The 21,416-nt window shown below is 36.8% G+C and overlaps 1 protein-coding gene across 2 annotated transcripts; it reads left to right on the top strand.

Annotated features, from left to right (window-relative positions):
- Window positions 1-13,329: 13,329 nt before the first annotated feature.
- LOC127877812 (zinc finger protein 862-like) lies at window positions 13,330-21,416 on the top strand. Of its 2 annotated transcripts, XM_052424064.1 has the most exons (6): window positions 13,330-13,848; window positions 15,271-15,474; window positions 16,226-17,987; window positions 19,217-19,355; window positions 19,912-20,000; window positions 20,217-21,416. In XM_052424064.1, exons 2-6 carry the CDS (start codon window positions 15,363-15,365, stop codon window positions 20,494-20,496), a joined length of 2,382 nt encoding a protein of 793 aa, XP_052280024.1. In that variant the 5' UTR covers window positions 13,330-13,848; window positions 15,271-15,362; the 3' UTR covers window positions 20,497-21,416. The 2 variants fall into 2 exon arrangements, with proteins under 2 accessions (XP_052280024.1, XP_052280023.1); XM_052424063.1 differs by having other exon boundaries at window positions 13,330-15,474.

Here is a 21,416-nt window from a genome sequence, read left to right as displayed (position 1 = left end):
TCAAGGATTGTATTGGTACAAGTTATATTTTCAAAACTGTGTTCAAATTTTAAGCAGTTCTAGTCAGTGTTTTGTTATTTCAAAGTGTCATATTTCATATTTTCATTATGCAATGATCCCGGCAATGATAATTAATGAAAGTGACAAATACTCAGAGTTTCATACTATATAATGTCATGTCAAGTTGTCAGTATTACTTTTGTTCATTGAAATTCATATTTGTGAATAAATATTTGTATTCGCCACCCTGTATTCGTGATACGTATCGTATTTATCACCTATAGTATTCGTTACAGCTCTAAAGGATATCACTAGAACATTGTTTATATTTAATAAACAACGTTTTCAAAGCCATCCTTCATAAAGAAATTAATATTTTAATGTCCTTATCTACTTAAAAAATATGTCAAAGCTATCAAGATCTGTTTTGTTAGAACTCAGTTGCCGATTTTGCGACTGAGTTTGAAATAGTTGTTGTGAAACCAGTTGCATTTGCTAATTGTACGTAACAAACTAATTGCAAACATCAAAATAATTAGCGATTTCATTTTCATGATGAAGTAAGGGGTTTGCTATTCGAATTTTCGACTTTAAATAATATTATTTGTTTGCATTAATTACACATTTTGCCGGTCGCCAGGACTGACATTCTTGTTAAACCTACTGGACAAAATGGAAATCTGCCGGTCAAGAACGGCCCACTGGAAATTTCGCCAAGCTTGTTATAAGTCGTATTAGCTGCTCTGTGGCAGGGGTATCGTCTGGCGCCACCAGACTCATTGTGGCTAGGTTCGGCTTATATCGGGCTTCTCCTGCCATTTAAAGTTTAAAAATCCGAGTGTCAATTGTGTTCCGAGGCACAGCATTTTATAAATCCGAGTGTCACTTGTGTTCGGAGACACAGCACTATAAAAATCCGAGTGTCACTTGCGTTCGGAGGCAAAGCACATATAAAACAATTCCGAGTGTCACGTGTGTTCGGAGGCACAGCACTTAATTTTTTTTTCGAGTGTCACATGTGTTCGGAGGCACAGCACTACAAAAAATCCGAGTGTCACTTGTGTTCGGAGGCACAGCACTACTTTTTACGTAAAACATTAAATAACATTGACAAAGAAGATGATTTCTCCATTGCAACACAGACGCTCTTTGCATTTAATACATAAAGTGCCTCGCCGATGAGGCTAACGGTGCGTGCGTAAAAATCGCACTCCATTAAAAACATTGACGTGGCTATAAAAAAAAATCCTCCAGTAGTTTTAATTTTATTGCGATTTTTTTTAATTTTGGCTTTTAATTTTGAATATAATGATGTAGGGTCGCAGCAAAATAATAGGCTCCGTTGGGGAACCGTAACCACAACATTATTTTGAACCCTGTTGATGCTGCACCCTGTAAATGTTATTAGCAATTTAACAATTGCTCAGTTATACAATTTTATTTCACGGTCAAAGAATTATTCCATTTCTGATATTGCTTGCAAATGCTATTTTACTTAAAGTTAAGAAAATCAACTGACAAAAGCCTTAAAAACAAGAATATCAGTGAAACTGATGGATACTCCCCAATGACGGGCTTTGTCAATCTATGTGTTAATAACCACCTAAAAAAACTATTATTAGCCTTGGTGACCTTGACCCAAGTAACCTCATCAAAAGGTAGAGGTCCATGCAAGGTACCTACATGCCAAATATGAAACAGATCAGTCAAGTATTGAAGGTGCTATGAGAAACTGTTACAAAAGTGTGACAGAAGAATCTATTATTAGCCTCAATGACCTTGACCCCAATGACCTCAAACCTCATCATAAGGTAGAGGTCCATGCAAGGTACATACGTGCCAAATATGAAGGAGATCGGTTAGGTATTGAAGGTGCTATGAGAAACTGTAAAAAAAGTGAGACATTAGAATCTATTATTAGCCTCAGTGACCTTGACCCCAGTGACCTCAAATCTCATCATTAGGTAGAGGTCCATGCAAGGTACCTACATGCCAAATAAGACAGACACACAGATTGTTTTATTGACGTAAACTTTATAGTTTTTTGTCATTTACAAAATAGTTATATAAAGCATTTAGTCAATGTGAGAACAAATAAGAATATTTAAATATCATATTGATCGCGTAAAAATCATATAACACTGTATTATGTGAATTGGGAATAAGACATCAATTAGGGAATAAATTGTGTTTTATCAAAAGTGCATAATATGCAGTTTTATATGTTGCATTTATCTAGTTTTACAAATTATAATTAAAACATATACTTGCATATATAATAGCATCATTAAAATTGATTTTACTTCAAAACTGGATTTCTTATTAATTAAAAAAAAACAACTCATGAAATAATACTGTGTCCATGCTGCGCATGCACAGTTTCAAAATACACTTTAAATCATACAAATTCAATCACTGTTAATGAAAAAGTCATGGAAAATTTCTTATTAAGCTTAAATTATAGATAATGTATTACAAAAATATATGTAGATCATGAAATGAATAGTTTTGTTTGAGAAAATCACCAAAATGATGTCCATTTGCAGTTTGATGTCTTATTCCAAATTCACATAATACATTGTTATATTCATACATACATAAATTTAATAAAGAAGTTGTACATAATAAAGAATTGTTTTACAAGTATTAATAAGAAAAAATAAATAAATGTATTCGTGTTTCGCTCGATTAACATATACTGATGATGAAAACAATTATTTGTTATTAACTTTCATAGAAATATTGGAAATATAAGAAAGAGATTGGTTAAGTTTTGAAGATGCTATGAGAAACTGTAACAAAAGTGTGACAGAAGGAGGGACAAACTGGCAACTATATGCTCCGCCGAAATTTTTTTTCGGAGAGCATAAAAACTAATTACTAGAGAACATTATATTTACAAAACACAACAACATTGATCTAACAGTATTTACAATTTTACATGTAATAATATATTAATAATTAATATCCAATGCTAACACAAACCTAATCAAACATCATGTATATTTACATAACAAACAACATTAATTTTACAGTATTTACATGCACAAAAAACCAATGAAACATGTATATATTTACATAACACACAACATAAACTTTCATGTAACTCAGCACCCTTCAATCCCATGAAGATGCTTTTCCGTTATCCAGCATTTTCCAGCATATATTGAGAGTAAAGTAAGATTGAGTTCATGGGTCGGAGTGGGCCGACAAGATACAGGTTATAAGTAGTTTATTTATGTTTTGATACAAATTTCCTGTTTATTCCGACAACCTATTTATTGGAATTGTTATTGCTTGACATGTTTGTAGATATTTTGTTTTTTGTTTATTTGTTAAATAGATTTGACGATGGTAATATCAGATTTATGTAAAAATTGTTGATTTTATGTGCCTTTCAACAGATGCAGCCAGAGCAGGGCGAATAGACAAATAAGCCGATGACGCATGTCCCGGGACCTGTCATCTATGCCCTGCTCGGCGACACCTCTCGTGGCTATTGTTGATGGGTCGGAGTGGGCCGACAAGATACAGGTTATTAGTAGTCTATTTATGTTTTGATACAAATTTCCTATGTTTATTCCGACAACCTTTTTATTGGGATTATATTTTTTATGCTTGACATGTTTGTAGATATTTTGTTTTTTGTTTATTTGTTAAATAGATTTGACGATGGTAATTTCAGATTTATGTAAAAATTGTCGATTTTATGTGCCTTTCAACAGATGCAGCCAGAGCAGGGCGAATAGACAAGAAGCCGATGACGCTGCGTCGAGGGACCTGTCATCTATGCCCTGCTCGGCGACACCTCTCGTGGCTATTGTTGATGGGTCGGAGTGGGCCGACAAGATACAGGTTATTAGTAGTCTATTTATGTTTTGATACAAATTTCCTATGTTTATTCCGACAACCTTTTTATTGGGATTATATTTTTTATGCTTGACATGTTTGTAGATATTTTGTTTTTTGTTTATTTGTTAAATAGATTTGACGATGGTAATTTCAGATTTATGTAAAAATTGTCGATTTTATGTGCCTTTCAACAGATGCAGCCAGAGCAGGGCGAATAGACAAGAAGCCGATGACGCTGCGTCGAGGGACCTGTCATCTATGCCCTGCTCGGCGACACCTCTCGTGGCTATTGTTGATGGGTCGGAGTGGGCCGACAAGATACAGGTTATAAGTAGTCTATTTATGTTTTGATACAAATTTCCTATGTTTATTCCGACAACCTTTTTATTGGGATTATATTTTTTATGCTTGACATGTTTGTAGATATTTTGTTTTTTGTTTATTTGTTAAATAGATTTGACGATGGTAATTTCAGATTTATGTAAAAATTGTCGATTTTATGTGCCTTTCAACAGATGCAGCCAGAGCAGGGCGAATAGACAAGAAGCCGATGACGCTGCGTCGAGGGACCTGTCATCTATGCCCTGCTCGGCGACACCTCTCGTGGCTATTGTTGATGGGTCAGAGTGGGCTGACAAGATACAGGTTATAAGTAGTCTATTTATATTTTGATACAAATTTCCTATGTTTATTCCGACAACCTTTTTATTGGGATTATATTTGTTTGACATGTTTGTAGATATTTTGTTTTTTGTTTATATGTTAAATAGATTTGACGAAGATGATTCATCCATTGCGTCGCAGGCTCTCTTTGCATTTAATACGTAAATCTCTGATATGATGGTGAACATGATTTTGTCTGTAATATCAGATTTATGTAAACAAAATTGATTATATGTGCCTAGCAGTTGTATGTTAGGTGCCTACATACATGCATGTACTCATGTTTTCTGAATATAATTTGTTCCATTAGAGACATGGTATTTATTTCCCAGATGTAATTTTAAGTTATAAATGCAATTGTCGTTCATAGATTAAAACAATGGCACATTCTTCAAGTGGTGTTCTCACTGTATTTATGGAAAAATTTTGTTGTTCTGTTTCCTCTAAATTTCCGTGGCACAATTGAACACGCTCATCACTGTAAAAAATATAGTGATTATTATCAACACACCCAACAGTAGTGTAGTGTTGGTGGTGATGATTGACAGACGCTTTGAACTCATAGGTCTCGTTGTTAATAAAAATGTTATTATCAAGAGAGATTCTCTTTTGTGCACTACGATGAATATTTATTATCAGGAGACTGGGCGGTCTGACCAATTCACGTTTGACATCATGTAACTTTTCACCACAATGTTCACAATTAAGCAATTTCTGTTCCATTAGCCATTTGTTAATGCCCTCTTGTATACGTATTTGTGCTTCTTCTATATCTACAAGATTGATTAAGATTCTTTGGGATCGGAATTGTTCTTTGATTTTTGAGGAACTGCAACTTTGACATGTTTTTGTAGTTTTGACAGTTCCCTTGTGGATTTGGCAATCGTATGTTTGATCAAGACGGTCAAAAAGTTTAACAAGGAACTCATCCGCATCGTGTTCTATTCCTAGGCGCCAACCAGGGAGCAGGGACTCTGTTAGTTTTATAATTGGCATTTTAGGGAGATCCCTTAGGGGTAAATTGTGATGCCGATAGGCACGATTTACAACCTCATTCAGTGCACAAAGAGGACAAATCTCATTTTGAAGGTGGTAACCAGAGCATTGATGGTGCAAGTATTGACACTCCCTTAAGAAGGCATCAAAACTTCTGGTATGGCAAAGAGCTATAATTGGGGCATTCAAAAAGCACACATTATTTCCACTGTTTTGCAAACCTTTAAATGTTTGTCTGGAAATATCAGGTCGAGTTTTTAGGGACAGCAAATTTTCATTAGGTATGGGATCAAGAGGTGACAATTTTTGTTTTGGGGTTGGTAATTTCCTTTTCTTAATGTCACATGATGGGCCTCCGAGAGATAACTTATCGTCAAATTGTCTTTTTAAAACCTTTGGTTTAACAGATTTGTTCTTTTGGTAATTAGTCAAGGTTTCATAATCCTCTTGACTTATGTGTGGTGCTGCTTCAGCTACCAGATATTCCTGGGTTTCGATCAACTTTTCAAGCACTCTCATAATAACATTTGTATCAGTGTCTATAAACATAAGTTGCACGATGCGAATCAGTTCCTCTTTGTCCTTTTTGATACTTAACCTTTTTGCAAAAGCTTGATCTATGATACTGTCTGCCAAATCATTATAATGAGTAGTCCAAAATGGGTCGCCACAGTTTTTATGTCGGTACATGCGTTCAGACTTAACTTTTACGGCTTCTTCAAATGCTTGTGCATCAAGAACATTTTCCTTAAGCCTTTGTACTTTAAGGTCCATGTAATTTGGAAAAGTACGTATATGAAGATGGGCGGGACTTCTAACCCTAGAAATGGCAACCAGGAATATGCCAGGCACATGAAACCAGCCATCCAGATCAACTTCAGCCAATGGGAAATTAGCTCCTTGTCCTTTAAAACTTGTTGCTGCATCTCCTCCTTCGAGTGGCAAGGCGATTCTAATCATGGGTATGTTTGACATTGTCTTCCCAGCTTTTTGTTTGTAACTTTCAACAGGAGGAATTGGGACATAATTTTCGCATCCTGGTAATCTTAAAATATTTGGGCCCGAGTAATTGGAAGCTTCTATTACCATAAAATCAGGCATTTCTGGTGGGTTACTAGGACCCTGAAACTTACAGGTCATGTGTACGCCTGAAGGAAACTCATCAACAGTATCCTTACAATAAGGAACATCATCAACAGAAAGCAATACACTCTTTGGGGGAATCTGCTGTACTTTTCCACATGTATCGATTGGTTTTGTAGTAATGCAGTCCTGTAATTCTCCTGTTTTCAAATCTGCACTAGTTAAAGAAGCAACAATGCTGTCCCTGTTATATATTGGTCCCACCAAAGTATGTAATGATCCATTGTAGAGACCTATACTTGGAGCAATGTTACGTAAGAGCATGACTCTCATTCCCCTGCATGCGTGCCAGCTGGGTGGGGCACCTTCAAATTCTTTTACAGACATTGCTCTCAGCTTGTTTTCTTTTGCTGCTGGACGATGTATTGAGTCGATTCGCATTATCGGATTTCCTGTTATTTTGTGATGTCTGAGAAGAGCTTTTGCGTTTTCAGACTCAACAGTTGACCTATTTTCATGGTTTTTTGAATGAAAATGATACCCATGGATGATATGTGCACTGTTCCACTTCCCGTCCATCTTCATATCACGTTCTGTTGCACAGTTTTTCCTAAGGAATAGCATTTCTTTTTCCCTGCATTTTTTACCATACCTCATATTGACAAGCACTTTTCCAGTGAAACATTGACTAATGGGATCAACATCTGTTCTTTTGACTTCAGTCAAAAACACAGCATCAAATTGGCCCAGCATCAGATCTTTCCGACAAGCAGTAATATCATCTGATAAAAGACGATCTTTAGGCGATGTTAAGGATTGCCATTTGTCATAGTTTGGTATTGTTTGTAACGGTGGAAATTTGAAGACCTGTCTAAACCTTATCAAACCATTAATAGAAAGGGAACTGCATTTTTTGTTTTCATGCGTGTACGAACGAGCGCTCCAGAGAGGTTCAGCTGCAATCGGAAGAATCTGTGCTGGGTCCCCAATAAGAACAATGCCAATATTGTCGAGATCAATGTTGCACTGAATCAGTCGTTCAGTTACAAAGGCAAACATCTCTCGTGACAGCATGGAAAACTCATCAACAATGAGGAGAAAGAATTTTTTGGGGTCAAAATTGAGCAAAAGTCTGGAATATGTGGCAGATGTTTCTTCCAGACGCAAATCTTTTTCATTTAGATGGACAGGTATACAAAAAAGTCGATGCAAAGTCTCTGACTTGAAGTACATCTGACTTGATGCAGCTCCTGTGGGAGCTGCAAGTTTGATTCTGTCTGTCCAAGTGCTTACCTGTGCATCTGAATCAGGGTTAGATTGTAAGAGGCTTATTACACTGCTTATAATGCATTTTAGTGTCCAGCTTTTTCCAGTACCTGGATTGCCCATTAGAATGAGACGCAAGGGGTTTGGGGGAGGTGCTTGTTTATTTTTTTCCCAATTTAATCTAATTTTAACATAATCAACAACAATGTCATGAGCCATCTTTTGTTTATCATTTAATGAAGATGCTTCAAATGAATTACTTGACAAAACTCCTTGTGTGTTTGTGAGATTTGAAATATGAGCATGTATTTCAGCCGTAGAAGGTATAACATTCTCTCCTAGCCAGCTCTTCATAAAATCAACACCTTCAGGATTAGCTAAAACGTCAGAATCACTGAAACATGGCTTGGAATCTATGCCCTGCTGCGGGGCAGACCGCAAGCGATCAACGGGGTTTTGATAAAATTGTTCATTTCCGGGTCGTGCTATCGGTTTTGAAGCGGAATCGTATTCACTGCTTTTAATTTTGCTAAGATTAGTGTCATCAGTTGCATCTACTGCACAAGCTTGCTGGTTTTCTTCGACATCTTCGTCTGAGGATGAATCTGAATCAGAGTTGTTGTTTCGAGGAAGATGGTGATGTTTCCAAAATTTGTATGCCCATGGTGGAAGTCCATTACCATCAAGAAATGTTTGATTGAATAGATCAATCCAAGCTTTCTTTAAAGATTCTGCATCTTCAGCAATTGGTGAGAAGTCAGTAGTTTTGTGGCAAGGAATCTTCCAAAGGCAGAGTGTTCTACAATAGTGCCAATATTGTTTTCCACGGGGATTTGCCATTCTTATACCATGGCAAGGTATGAGCTTTAATGCATTCAATCTGCCATTTCTTGCAGTACTTCTTCTTTTAAATTGTAAGAATCTTGCACCATCATTGGGTTTAATTTCTTTAACATCAAACAAGTCACAAAACTGATGTAGACACATGTTGCATTGTATCTCTGCCTTCAGTTTTGGCGACTCTTTGCCACATTCGATGAAAACAGCTGTTGTGCCATGTCGCCCATCAAATTGTTTAATGAGAGGTGGGAGAATGTAGTCTTCGCCATCTTTTTTATCATAGTCAGTTCTCAGCAGAGACAAACCAGATACACTGCAACTTTTGATGTTAACATTTGAAAGAACATGTGGGATATTTTGATTGAGGTGAGTTGCCTGAAAGATAGATGTTGTTCCAGCAATGGCATGGCTATTGTACATTTTTTGAACAGCACCTTGATTTATTGGTTCACCATCTTGCAACTTCTCCATTGCAGTTATGAGCACTTCATTAGATGTTTTAGTGGGAATTGCATCTTTAAAGGCATATTTAGTGACATACTCTGTAGCAGAGTCACCAGTATCTGAAAAGAACTCAAGATTTAAGTCCTGCACCCCATTGTCTTTATTTTGGCAACAACTGACCTCTATTACTGGAGGTTTTCTGAGAAACTCTGGCACAACAGCTTTGTCATCAGCATTGCTAAGAACATGCAGAATCTCAAAAGGATCATGACCATTAAACCATTTGTCGTTACATTCAAACTGAAGTTGAAAAATTTTCTTATTGTGTTTGTCAGGCTCAATGGTGGGTACTTTATTCATTGGTTGCGGTTTTCGCCTTTTACAGGTAATAACCTCTGTGGACTGTTTATTCCCTGTTTCCTTGCATGTTGATTGCTTTTTCTTAACCACTGCACATTTATCTGTTTTTGAAGGCTGATCGTTTATTCCTGTATGACCTAAGTGGCGACATGTTCCATTGACAACAGTCACATATATTGTGTCCAATGTTGAAAAATCACCGGTTGTGAGGGCATTGTCTATCACACTTGCCATGTTCAGTCTGCAGATGGCGGAGGTCCTTTCATAGATGAAATCAAATGTCTTGTTTTTACCATCTGCTAGTAAACCTGCATTCCAGTTGGTGTAGAATGGTCGCATATATTCAATGTAATCCTTCCTAGCATGATCCCAACAGTCGAGTACCCTAGTACGGATAGTGTCTTGAACAAGAGGATTGTCGAGATCCTGGCCAGTATTTAAACATTCATCTTTGGCACTCTGAAGGCAGTTTTGTATCTTAAGTTTCAAGCTGTCCATGTGCTGACTGAATTCACGACTAAAATACAGCCTATGAGCATGTGGATTGGCATTTGCACCCCATTCAAACCGTGTAAAATAGGCATCACCATCATATCTAATTCTTGATAAAAACGTTGTGTCCAGCTCTGCCATCAATGCGCACATAAACGATACGATGCTTGGATACTGTAGTACGTTTCTTCGCCGACCTTCCAAAAATTCTTGGTCACTCTGGATGGAGAGGGTCTCTGTACCTGGACAGACGTTGTGAATTGCCGGGTGATGGTTATACGGTGGAGCACGAGTCTGGAACAGCATAATTGACATTGGCATTTTGTCTTTTCGCCAAGGAACACTTTCTTCCCAATCCCGTTGAACAGCTATTGCATCATCCCTTGACCTTTTCCAGAATGGAGCTGTATCCGGTATTGATGACTTGAACATCATTAGGTTTGATACGGTCCAGTCACGAAGCTCTGCATTTTGCATTAAATCCTCTTTTACAGGTATTCCAGTTGTTTCAAAGGCATCACTTTTCAGAGCGAGCTTGGCCTTTCCCTTGCTATGTTCTCGTTTAATCATGCTATGAACTAGAAATTGAAGCTCAGTATTGACCATCGCTCGTTTTTGTGCGCATACCCAATACAGGTAAGCAAATTTGTAGCTGCCTGATTTATTTTTAATGCTACGAGGACGTTCTTGGTGTGGACATGCATCACCAGTGAGGAAGACATCCGGGAAAGCCATTTGTAGGTATCCTTGTGTATCCTCAGCAACAGGGTTCTGGCGGTCCACATCTGGTGCTGAGATCCTTTGTAACACTGTGTTTTGCATTCCATTCTTGAGAATTTGCTCTGGGTTTTCAGACAAGTTAGAAACTCCACCCTGTGCAACACTACCTGAATCTCCTTCATCATTGCTGCTCTCCCTTAGGAGAAGTTCTACTTCTTCACAACATAGGTAGGTTAGGTTTTTCAATTCATCTTCAGGTAATAATACCTGTTCAATGTTTTTTTGTGATGCATTCGAAACATCTGTGCTAGGATTGAGCCATTTCCTCTGAACACCGTACAAGACAACATCAGTGAGTGTTATTTTTATGGTTTCATTTGGATCTTGATCATGGTTAAGTTTGTCATTAGTTTGACTCTCTAGTGTGAACTTTGCTAGATCGTTCCATATTAGATTTGCAATTTGTTCCATGTTAAGGCAGCTGGATGTGGCTTTTTGATTTTCAATTAGAATGGCATCTTTTATGCCACTTCCGATAATAAAACCAGAGTTTATCCATTCAGAGAACAGCTGAATAGTTAATCTTTTAGAAGCACGCTCATGGATTAGCTCAACATTGATTTTTCTCAAACCATTTGGGTAAACAGCAGTGCTTGTATCTGATAGCTGACTTGCTAGATTCTCCATGGCAGCTACTGTAAAAGGTGTATGAACCTTATCACAGTACCTGTAAAATGGTCTTTTGGTACCATACACAGGACAAGTCACTTCACGCTCCATAAGCTCTTTTGCATGAACAATCTTTGCCATATTAATTTTAGCTTCATTAATGCTCCCATCTTCTTGCTTAGAGACCATGATAACAAATGGCAACTTTTGAAAAGTGTGCCAAGGAAGAGCTTTAGTTTTGACTGGTTCTTTTATCGCAAAAGATATTGATCCATATCTGGAGAATGGGATATTATTTGTTCGCGAACGCAATATAACTATTACAGCATGGATCGGTGATAGAACTAGTTTTTCAGCCTGCGATAAAGTGTCCATGAACATTGAATGCTGATATGAGGCCTCATCTTGAAAAATATCAAGAGCCATCAGATTTTCAGGACCGTAAGGGTTTATATTTGAAATATTGTCATCAATAGATTGCTGACTGTCAACAGTGGTTCCCTGAGAACTCTCTTCAGCAGCAGAATTTTTGTGCAGCAATGTTACAATTCCATCCTCAATTTTACAAAATTTTGAACAATTTGTACAAACCCCTGTTACTGTTTCATCATTATAAACTATAGCACTTGAAAATGCTGAGTCGAGAGTGACACTAGACCCTGCTAAGACCTGAGACTGTTTTAAAGCTTGCAGAAGAAAAGAGTTTGACAGTGGAATCTGTTGGCCAGCTTCAGGGACCTGTATACATTTATTTGCATCTGCTTCAAATCCTGGTGAACACATTCCACATTGAGAGCAATGAATCATTTTCATGGCACCGTATGTTGCATGGAGATCACGAATTCCACTTAGATTTAGCACAGTGTGCCGAGCAGATGGGTCTTCAGATGACAGCTCGCTATGATCTAACCATGATTGACAAACAAGAGCTTCGCGTGGTTTTGTTATATTAAGCTTTCCTTTTTTAAAATGGGGGATTTCTTTATAAGACTTAAATCGACCAGTTGTCAAAGATTGAACAAATTTCACACATGCCGAAGGCAGAGACTGAGTGTATACTGCCATGCCTTTGATTATGTCAAATTCTTGACTCGTGCATGCATATTTTGCCATTATCTGAACATGTTCAACACCTGCACTAACTTCGCTTATTGTTTTCAACACAAAAGCAACTGGTGTAAGTTTTGACTGGTGCAGACTGTTGTATGCTACCCATAGTTGTGGACTTTGTTCAGAACATGGAAGAGGAATAATGTCATTTTCCTCATCACATGAAGTGCCATGAAGCAGATTGCAAGAGAAATGTACTTGTTTATGAAGGTTACCATATACATATGAGCCCAAGACAAACTTTTCAGCTGCTCTCTTTCCTAACCATCGGACTTTGCTGCAAAGATTGCATTTTCTAAGGTAAAATTCGCTCGTGTCTGCTTCTGTTGGTTCTAATACTTTTTGTAAAGGCAAGTCCGAGTCTGTCTTAAGTTCCTGTTTTGCCTTAGAAGAGGCAGATGTAAATTTGACATCAAAGTTGATCCTTTCATTATTATGACGATCCTCATTACATTGAGGCCCAGCAAAGTTGTCTAACAACTTCTCGTGTCTTGAATAACGGTGGATAATTTCTGAATGAACGTCCTTTAATATTTCCTCATAGTCTGTGCAACTTATGAGTCGTGTAGTTGGGTTTACCAAATATTCAGCCTTTACATTTTCTCCATATCTTTTTGCAACTAGCTGCAAGAAAGTTGTTTTTCTGTAGTATTTTATTGTGCCCTTTCCATAATAATGAAGGCGCTCTAAATTGCAAGCATCTTCATGGGATTGTGGTCCACGATTTGGCTCTAAGCCTTCATCTCTACAAGCTTTTGAAGATTTAGTGTAATAAAGATTTACTTCGTGTAGAAGTGAAAGAAATTGACCCTCATTCGTCAGCACTGGCAGGGTTTTCATTAGGAGGCGGCCGCCGGCCGATTTGACCGCCTCAAATGTTATTCAGGCCGGCTCAAATTCGGAAAGAAAATATTTAAAAAAATCGGCAAATTTTCACGACGATGACGAGATATTTAGTATTCGTTAATATACTAACTGTCTGAAACGGAAGTAAACAACCTTAACCGATATATGTTAACTGCGTTCTCATTGGTCGTATCGATATAATTGTCCAATCGCGGAGTGGGTAACGAGACTGTACGACTTTGATTCAAGGTCACAAACTGTGGCAAAGTCAACAATTGCCGGATATGTCAAAAAAAAGAAAAATTAACGACTTTTTCGTTTGTGTTTCGAGTAAGAACGAAAGTTCGCTGTTGAAGTTATCTTGTTCAAGTTTTGTTAACGTTTATCATTTACCGGCACCTCCGATTAAATGCACTTTCCTGCTACACTTACATTTCGTTTCTTATTCGATTTTCGACAGATTTCGTTGATGTTTGGTTTCTCCACAGAGTTTTGATCCTCCGAGCGGTAAGTGGATTTATTTGTTACCACATTTTACAGGAGGGTGAGTCTTTCATTAGGATAAATGAAACTCTCGAGCCCCAAACTCTCCTGATTTTTTTCATGATTAAGGACATATCACTTTCTGAAACAGTCAGACGTGGGTGGGGTAATATAAAATAATAATTCCTTATATAAGCATTCTATATATAGTTTGGAACAATATGCACAACTAAAATTACATATAATTCAGTGATACATGAACCAGTTCTAATGAAAACATTACCCCACCCACTTCTGACCATTTCAGAAAGTGATATGTCCTTAAGGTCGGACCTGGTTGCCTAAAATGCTCAATATATTGAATTGGCAGTGCAATGTTAGGCTATGTCCAAATTTTTATTTGAAAAAAAATGGCCCAAAGAAGCTTCCTCAGCAAAATATTTAAATCCTAAGATTTCATCAGCTGGGGCAACCTATGCCCGATTTTTTTTCAAAAAAATTGCCTAAATTAATCAAATAAATACAGAATATTACGCTAGTCAATTGTTCCAAGAGTTTGTATCACTCAAGTAGCATGTGTGATGACGTATTACGCGAGAGGCGGAGCCTCGAGTGTGATGCGAAATAGCACAAGCCACGAGAGTGATACAAACTCTTGGAACAATTGACTAGCGTAATATTCCTTTTATTATATACAACAACTAACGAAAACTAAAGAAAACAGTTAACAAATGTATTTTTTACTTTAACAAAACTGACAAAACAATGACTAAAACGGTACGCCATAGTTTATTTAAGACGCGTATGAATACATTTTATGTAAATTAACGTGTAAACATTCGAACCGGGAAAACACAGGTTTCCGACATGCTTACCTTAATGCCATCATTAATCCAATTTTAATAACAATTAATAAGTTGACAACTTTAATCCGATGTTTATAACAAAAACGTTAAAACGATATGCACAGCCTCTTCTATCTTCCATGACTTTATCGAAACTAAGTTTGAACCACGCTATTTTATTGTATTCCTATCAAAATATACATTTTTGCATGATAAACACACACTCCAAAATACGTTTTTTAACACATAGTTTACTTCTGATAAACACCACGTCCGACATGTCCTCACAGAGTTTAGATAAAACTTATGTGTTTTGTCACAGAAATGACGTCACACGATGTGCCTTGTAATATATTTCGTACTGTAAAATATTTCTATTTTTGGTTTGTGTAATGTGACAACATTAAGTGGGTCGAACTAGTCCGGCTAGTATGGTAATACGGAATTGTAAACAGCGAGTAGCGTAATACAGGATTTTTTATTTCAACGATTGATACAACCTGTATTTTGTTAAAAGCATTAAATAGGTATATAATAAAAACAATTATTCTCATGTCAACAGGCACACAATCTTTATAAACTGAATAATCAATTATTTCAGAAAAAGACAGTCATGAAACACACAGTGATGCCAGTGCAGGATGCTCATCTGAACCCATACATTTACAGACATCTGAACCCGTGCAAGTGCAGATGTCAAAGGCAAACGAAGAATCCTACCATGTTGTGGATAGTTGTAGTGGTACAAGTACAGAAAACTCTAAACCTGAGGGACCAAAACAACAAACATGTACACCACCCACAGGTAACATTAATATTTATGGTCAGTAAGTATGTTAAACTTTTAGTACTCGTCAGATCATTCAATTTTGCAAAATGATTTTTTAACCAAGGCTAACTTCATATAAAAACAAACAAACTGGGAAGCAATCTTTCTGCATGGTTTAAACATATTATTAGCTCTATAATAATACTGCACATAGAAAATGACATGCTTTTCTTGTATGACAAAAATACAAAATGTTTGCAGCTGCTGTAGATTTGGACAAGCAACTGTTTAATTCAAAGTGCAAATACAAATACATTTTATTATGCCCCCCTTCGAAGAAGAGGGGGTATATTGCTTTGCACATGTCGGTCTGTCGGTCGGTCGGTCCGTCCACCAGGTGGTTTCCGGATGATAACTCAAGAACGCTTGGGCCTAGGATCATGAAACTTCATAGGTACATTGATCATGACTCGCAGATGACCCCCATTGATTTTTAGGTCACTAGTTTTAAGTCGGTTTGTACATATCAAGTACAACATTAGCGATGTTTCGCTATTGACCGACATAAAATGGCCTGCACATTAATGGCATTTATTTTCATGCACAAAAGTGAAATTTGGACCTTGTGTTACAGTGAATGTACTGTATGTGTCATGGTTAGATTTGACAGACATAACTATTTCTGATTATTGGGATTTTCATCCCATACAAACCTTCAGAGGTTTTTCTGTCACATCTACGCAAGACACTCCTGCTCCAAATCTTGATATATTTTCCTTATTCACAGATGTCAATGAAACAAAAGCATGGAGTCCTGAGGAATGTAGGAATGCATTGACCACCCTGTTCGACTCATCGAAGAAAGTGCACAATGTTCATGTGTGTGGCAAGACGGACTGCACTTCCATCAGTCATCAAGAAGAACAACGTTTAATCCCCAAGAAATTTCAACATAATTGGATGACAGCAAAAAGATGGTGGTTGTGTTACATAGAGGGAGAGGGTATGTACTGTTTGCCGTGTAGGAAATATGGTATGAAACATCCCCAGAATCAGAAAGAGGTATTTGCTGCAACACCTAGTGTGCGGATGAAAATAAATGCCATGAATGTTCACTCAACCTGTAATCTGCATACAGCTGCTCTGGATAGTGCTGTTATGCAGAAGAGCTCTATCTTTGAAAAGGAAATAATCAAAAAGCATGAATCTGAGAATATAGTTCTGGAGCAAGTTTTTTCCACAGCATACTTTCAAATGAAGTCGTTTATTGCAAATCAGCATTTTATTCCATTGTTGACACACATACAAACGACATTTGGTGTTGAGAACTTGAAGTACTTCGACTACAATTCTAAAGGTTCGCACCAAGAAATATTTCAGACTTTAGGACAGGCCTTGAAAAACGATGTAATTAATAAGGTGAAATCTGCTGGTGCTTATAGTGTGCTTACTGATGAGGTGTCAGATATATCCGTAACTGAAAATTTGGTCACCTTTATCCAGTTTTTTTCCAGAGAATCAGGCAGCATTGCGACACAGTTCTTGGCGTGTAACAACTTACTGGCCAACTTTGACTCTCCTAATGCGGAGGCAATCACCTCTGTGATTGTAAATGAACTTGAAGGTCATGGATTGTCGATGGAAAAGTTTACCGGCTTCACATCGGACGGTGCTTCAGTTATGATGGGAAAAAGAACAGGAGTTGCTGCCAGACTCAAAGAAATAAATCCAGTACTGCTCAATGTCCATTGCATATGTCACAGGTTAGCCCTAGCATGTACGGACAGTAACACTGACTTAAGGTACATCAGTACTGTGGAAACTGTTCTCAGACAGGTATGGCAGTTTCTTGACAATTCCCCAAAGAGAATGGCCACATATCTTAAAATACAGGCCAGACTAAAAGCAATCCACTTTGAAGGTAAGGCTTTCAAAAAAATTTCAAAGCGTTTGAAGAAGGCTGTAAGCACAAGGTGGTTGAGTTTCGAGGCTGCAATCAAAGCTGTCTTTGAGGACTACGAGTCAGTGCTGCAGACATTAGCTTTCTTCAAGGATACTGACGCAGTTGCCTCTGGTTTGTTTGGAAAGATGAAGAATCTGAAATTCCTTGGGGTAGTGTACATCTTGAACGACATCCTCCCAATCCTTGCCAACCTGTCCAAAGATTTCCAGACTGGATCTATTACCTTCGCAACCATTGTGCCATCCATAAATCGCACAAAAGATAAGTTAAAAGATCTTTTAGAGGACAATGCACCGATAGAAAGACTGTCTAAAGATGTTGAGTCTCTGACTGATGTTTGTTCGGACATAAAAATGAACCCAAGAGAAGCAAAAGAACTTGAGAACTTGTTTGCTAGTTATATAGCTGCACTTATCGAGAACATCGACCGAAGATTCTGTGAAAGTTCCCCTGTGCTGGAGGCGTTCAACATCTTCGATCCGATGATGGTGCCAGATCAGAGAGAGGAGATCCGCTACTATGGTCAAACTCAGATGCAGGTGTTGGCTGAACATTACTTCCGAGATAAACCCGAGGAAGGAGACAGGTATCTGAAAGTCCCATAACCGAATTGCTATTTAATACTTCAATTTGGATATGTAGCTGTTTTCAATCTTTGATGCACGAAATCTCAATCTTGATTAAATTAATGTTTAATAGTGCTGCAACAATACGCCAAAAACCGTATTGCAATATATTGTCAGTTCAAAAACCCGTATTGCAATATATCGCAATATATTGCTAACTTGTTCCAAAATTATATCTTGCCAATTACCCGATAATCCCATAAATTCAAATTTTAACGCAAATTCTGGTAAATATTTACTATAAAGTATAAATGTGCTCAAGAATAATAAGAAACACAAACATTCGCAAATTTTCTTAAGTATCAAATACATTTTTGCAATCGTTGCTATTTAAAGATGTGATGAAATAACGTCCTAACCGGGGCGTTTTTCCCACTGAACCCACGTAATTCAGCTGACGTGATGTTCCCGTTTTTATACAACACAAAATACACCCATACTTTCCATGCGACGTTCTACATGTCTGTATAATTTTCGCGCGCTTTTTATTGAGACAAAGGATAAAGCACTTTTTATTTGACGCTATAATTTTTTATTGTCGCGTTAGCATTCAAATTTGGAAGCGTGTTTCCGAAATTCGGATTACAAATAATGCTCAAATCAGAATCGAACGAAACATTTACAGCTGTGCGCAATTAATTCAACGATAATCTGTTCAAAAGCATCGAATGAATGCTCCCATGTAACAACGCTACTCCGTATAATACACTTTTTAGAATGCTATTTTTACGTAAAAAATAATTTTCACTGCTTTGTTTTGTTGACCTTTTTATTATTATTTCGGATGGCTTTTCTGGACGAAATGTGAATGAATTTTTGTAAAATTTTCGTACCGGTATGATGAAAATCATATCGCAATACAATATGCGGATTGCGTATTGCGATATATACCGATATACCGGTATATTGTTGCAGCCCTAATGTTTAATGGTCCAAATATTATTATGCTTATTAAAACTTATTAAAACCAAAGATAAAGAGCCTTGCACAATTGAAAAAAAAATGTTTTTACAAATATTTCCTTAAGGTTGATTATCATTTTGCAAAATGTGATGACCAAGCTAGGCATATAGGTTTGGATGATTTTTTGAGAAAAAAAACCCACTTATTTCCATTGGATTAATTTTTGAACTAATCTAAGAAAAATCTAATTCGTAACACATTTTTCTTCAAATGCAAATTTTTAAAGGTTGAAAGCTGAATGGGAGGGACTGAAATATCACATCAGAGATGGCATGAAGCCCCATATTCCAGTGTCTGTGAAATCTCCAGAGTCCAAGACGTCACCAACAGAATGGTGTATCCTCCAGCTATTGAGAAACACTGCTGTGAGACAGCTTTATCCAACCATGATGCACATCATAGAGATTGTTGCCTCTCTTCCGGTTTCAAATGCATGGCCTGAAAGAGGAGCCAGCATTCCGGTTTCAAATGCATGGCCTGAAAGAGGAGCCAGCACTCTAAAGGTTACACTTTTGGAACATGATTGTCTTTTATTTACTTAAATGTTAACAGATCTTGCTTCTCTAAAATTTCAGCATTTTTTTTTCATATGTAAATACAAATCACTTCAAATGACTTTAGCCTTTTCACTGTCTCAGTGATTTTTTTACCTGCAAGTCCTGCGTCACAAAAACCTTTTGTGATGTACAGTTTTGAATTATGTGGGTCCTAAAAATGCATTGAAATTTCTAAAAATATAATATAGTTTAATATTTGGACTGGTTCTTTCACTTAGGGAGTTCATAGATTTGCAAGTTATCGAGTCCCAGGACTCAGATGAGAAAATTTGTAAAAATATCACAGCTGTCTCATACCAAGTCATTTCTTTCCAAAAATGGAATTAAACTGTATTGTTTGATAATCATTAAATCTCATTTATAGGCTCTCAAAACAAGGCTACGCAACAGACTTAGCACAACTATGCTGGAGTCCCTGATGCATGTGTGCATAAATGGTCCTGAGCCAAACAGGTAAAATGGCATCTTTTCCAGGGGTCCTCTGACAAAATTGTTATGTCATTCATGATCTTGCACAGTGTCTTCTATAATAAATGGGCCATTCATACTCTTCTTTAAATAAAAAAAGTTCAAAAGTAAAATGTAATCTGAATTAAAGTTCAAAAGTAAAATTTAATCTGAAAAAAATGCTACATTTTCATATTGATTACATGTATTTTATTATTTAAGTCCTGAAGCCAAGCAGCATGTCAAGTCAGCAGTCAAGCTGTGGCTAGACAAGAAGGAGAGACGGAAGATTCCCCCGAAGCAGCAAAGGGCCTCAGCATCAGCACCAGTTCTTACACTTGTGAATGCTGGGGTCCAAACTGATGTTACTGAGGGGAATGATAAACTTACAATGATTGAGACAGCTGTTGATATAGCAATACAAAAACTTAACCTGGCATCAAAGGAATATGACCCAGAATCAGATAGTGAATTATCGGATGATGATTGTTGTGGCAACTAGTCTAGTTGCCACAACAATCATCAGATAGTGAATTATCGGATGATGATTGTTGTGGCAACTAGTCTAGTTGCCACAACAATCATCATCCAATAATTCACTATCTGATTCTGGGTCACATTCTAATCTAGTTTAGATTAGAATCATCTGAAACTTTTTTTTATTCTGGAAAATGTACTATTAAAATTCAAATTGGTGTAACATGTTTTAATTTTTTTTATATATACCTGTTATTATCAAAATCTTGATAGTTGCAGAGACACTCATTATCTCTCAATATTCTCATTTGGTATTTTAATTTGTGCTAGTGCTTAGCATGTACACTTCTTTTTATCAGACTTTTATTAATTAAGTCATGTTCATGTACTCATTTGTTAATGTAACTTAAAGTGCCAGACATATACTCATCTTATATCAGTCATATTACTTTATAAATTACAGTCTGAATCAGACTGTAATTTATGAAGTAATATACTCGTTTGGTAATTTCATTTGAAGTGCTAGTCATAAACTCTTGTTAAAATGTTATTGTGTTAAGTGGAGGTTCATTATATTGAGATTGTTCTTTGGTAGTCTGACAGGTCAATTTTTGCAACTGTTTTAATGATCTCATGTGCTAAGAGTTAACACTGTAATTGTACTGTTTTATTGTGTACTCTTAACACAGTATTACTTATAAATGTTCAGGTATTTGCTCATAAAATGCTTCAGTATTATTGTTTTAATTATTGTGATGTTTATCAGACTTTATTTTTCTTAAGGTTACTTACTCCTTTGGTAATATTATTTGAATTGCTAGTCACATACTCGTGGTAAAATGGGATCGTGTTAAGTAGAGATAAATTATATTGAATGTTATTGTTTGACAGGTGATAAAGAAGTTTACAGTTTGTACTGTTTCTTCCAATTTGCAATAACTACTT

This window comes from Dreissena polymorpha, chromosome 4 (genome assembly GCF_020536995.1).
Source record: "Dreissena polymorpha isolate Duluth1 chromosome 4, UMN_Dpol_1.0, whole genome shotgun sequence".
Lineage (NCBI taxonomy): Eukaryota > Metazoa > Mollusca > Bivalvia > Myida > Dreissenidae > Dreissena > Dreissena polymorpha.
The sequence above is the reverse complement of the archived record's forward strand: the minus strand, read 5'-3'. Positions and strand labels throughout refer to the sequence as shown.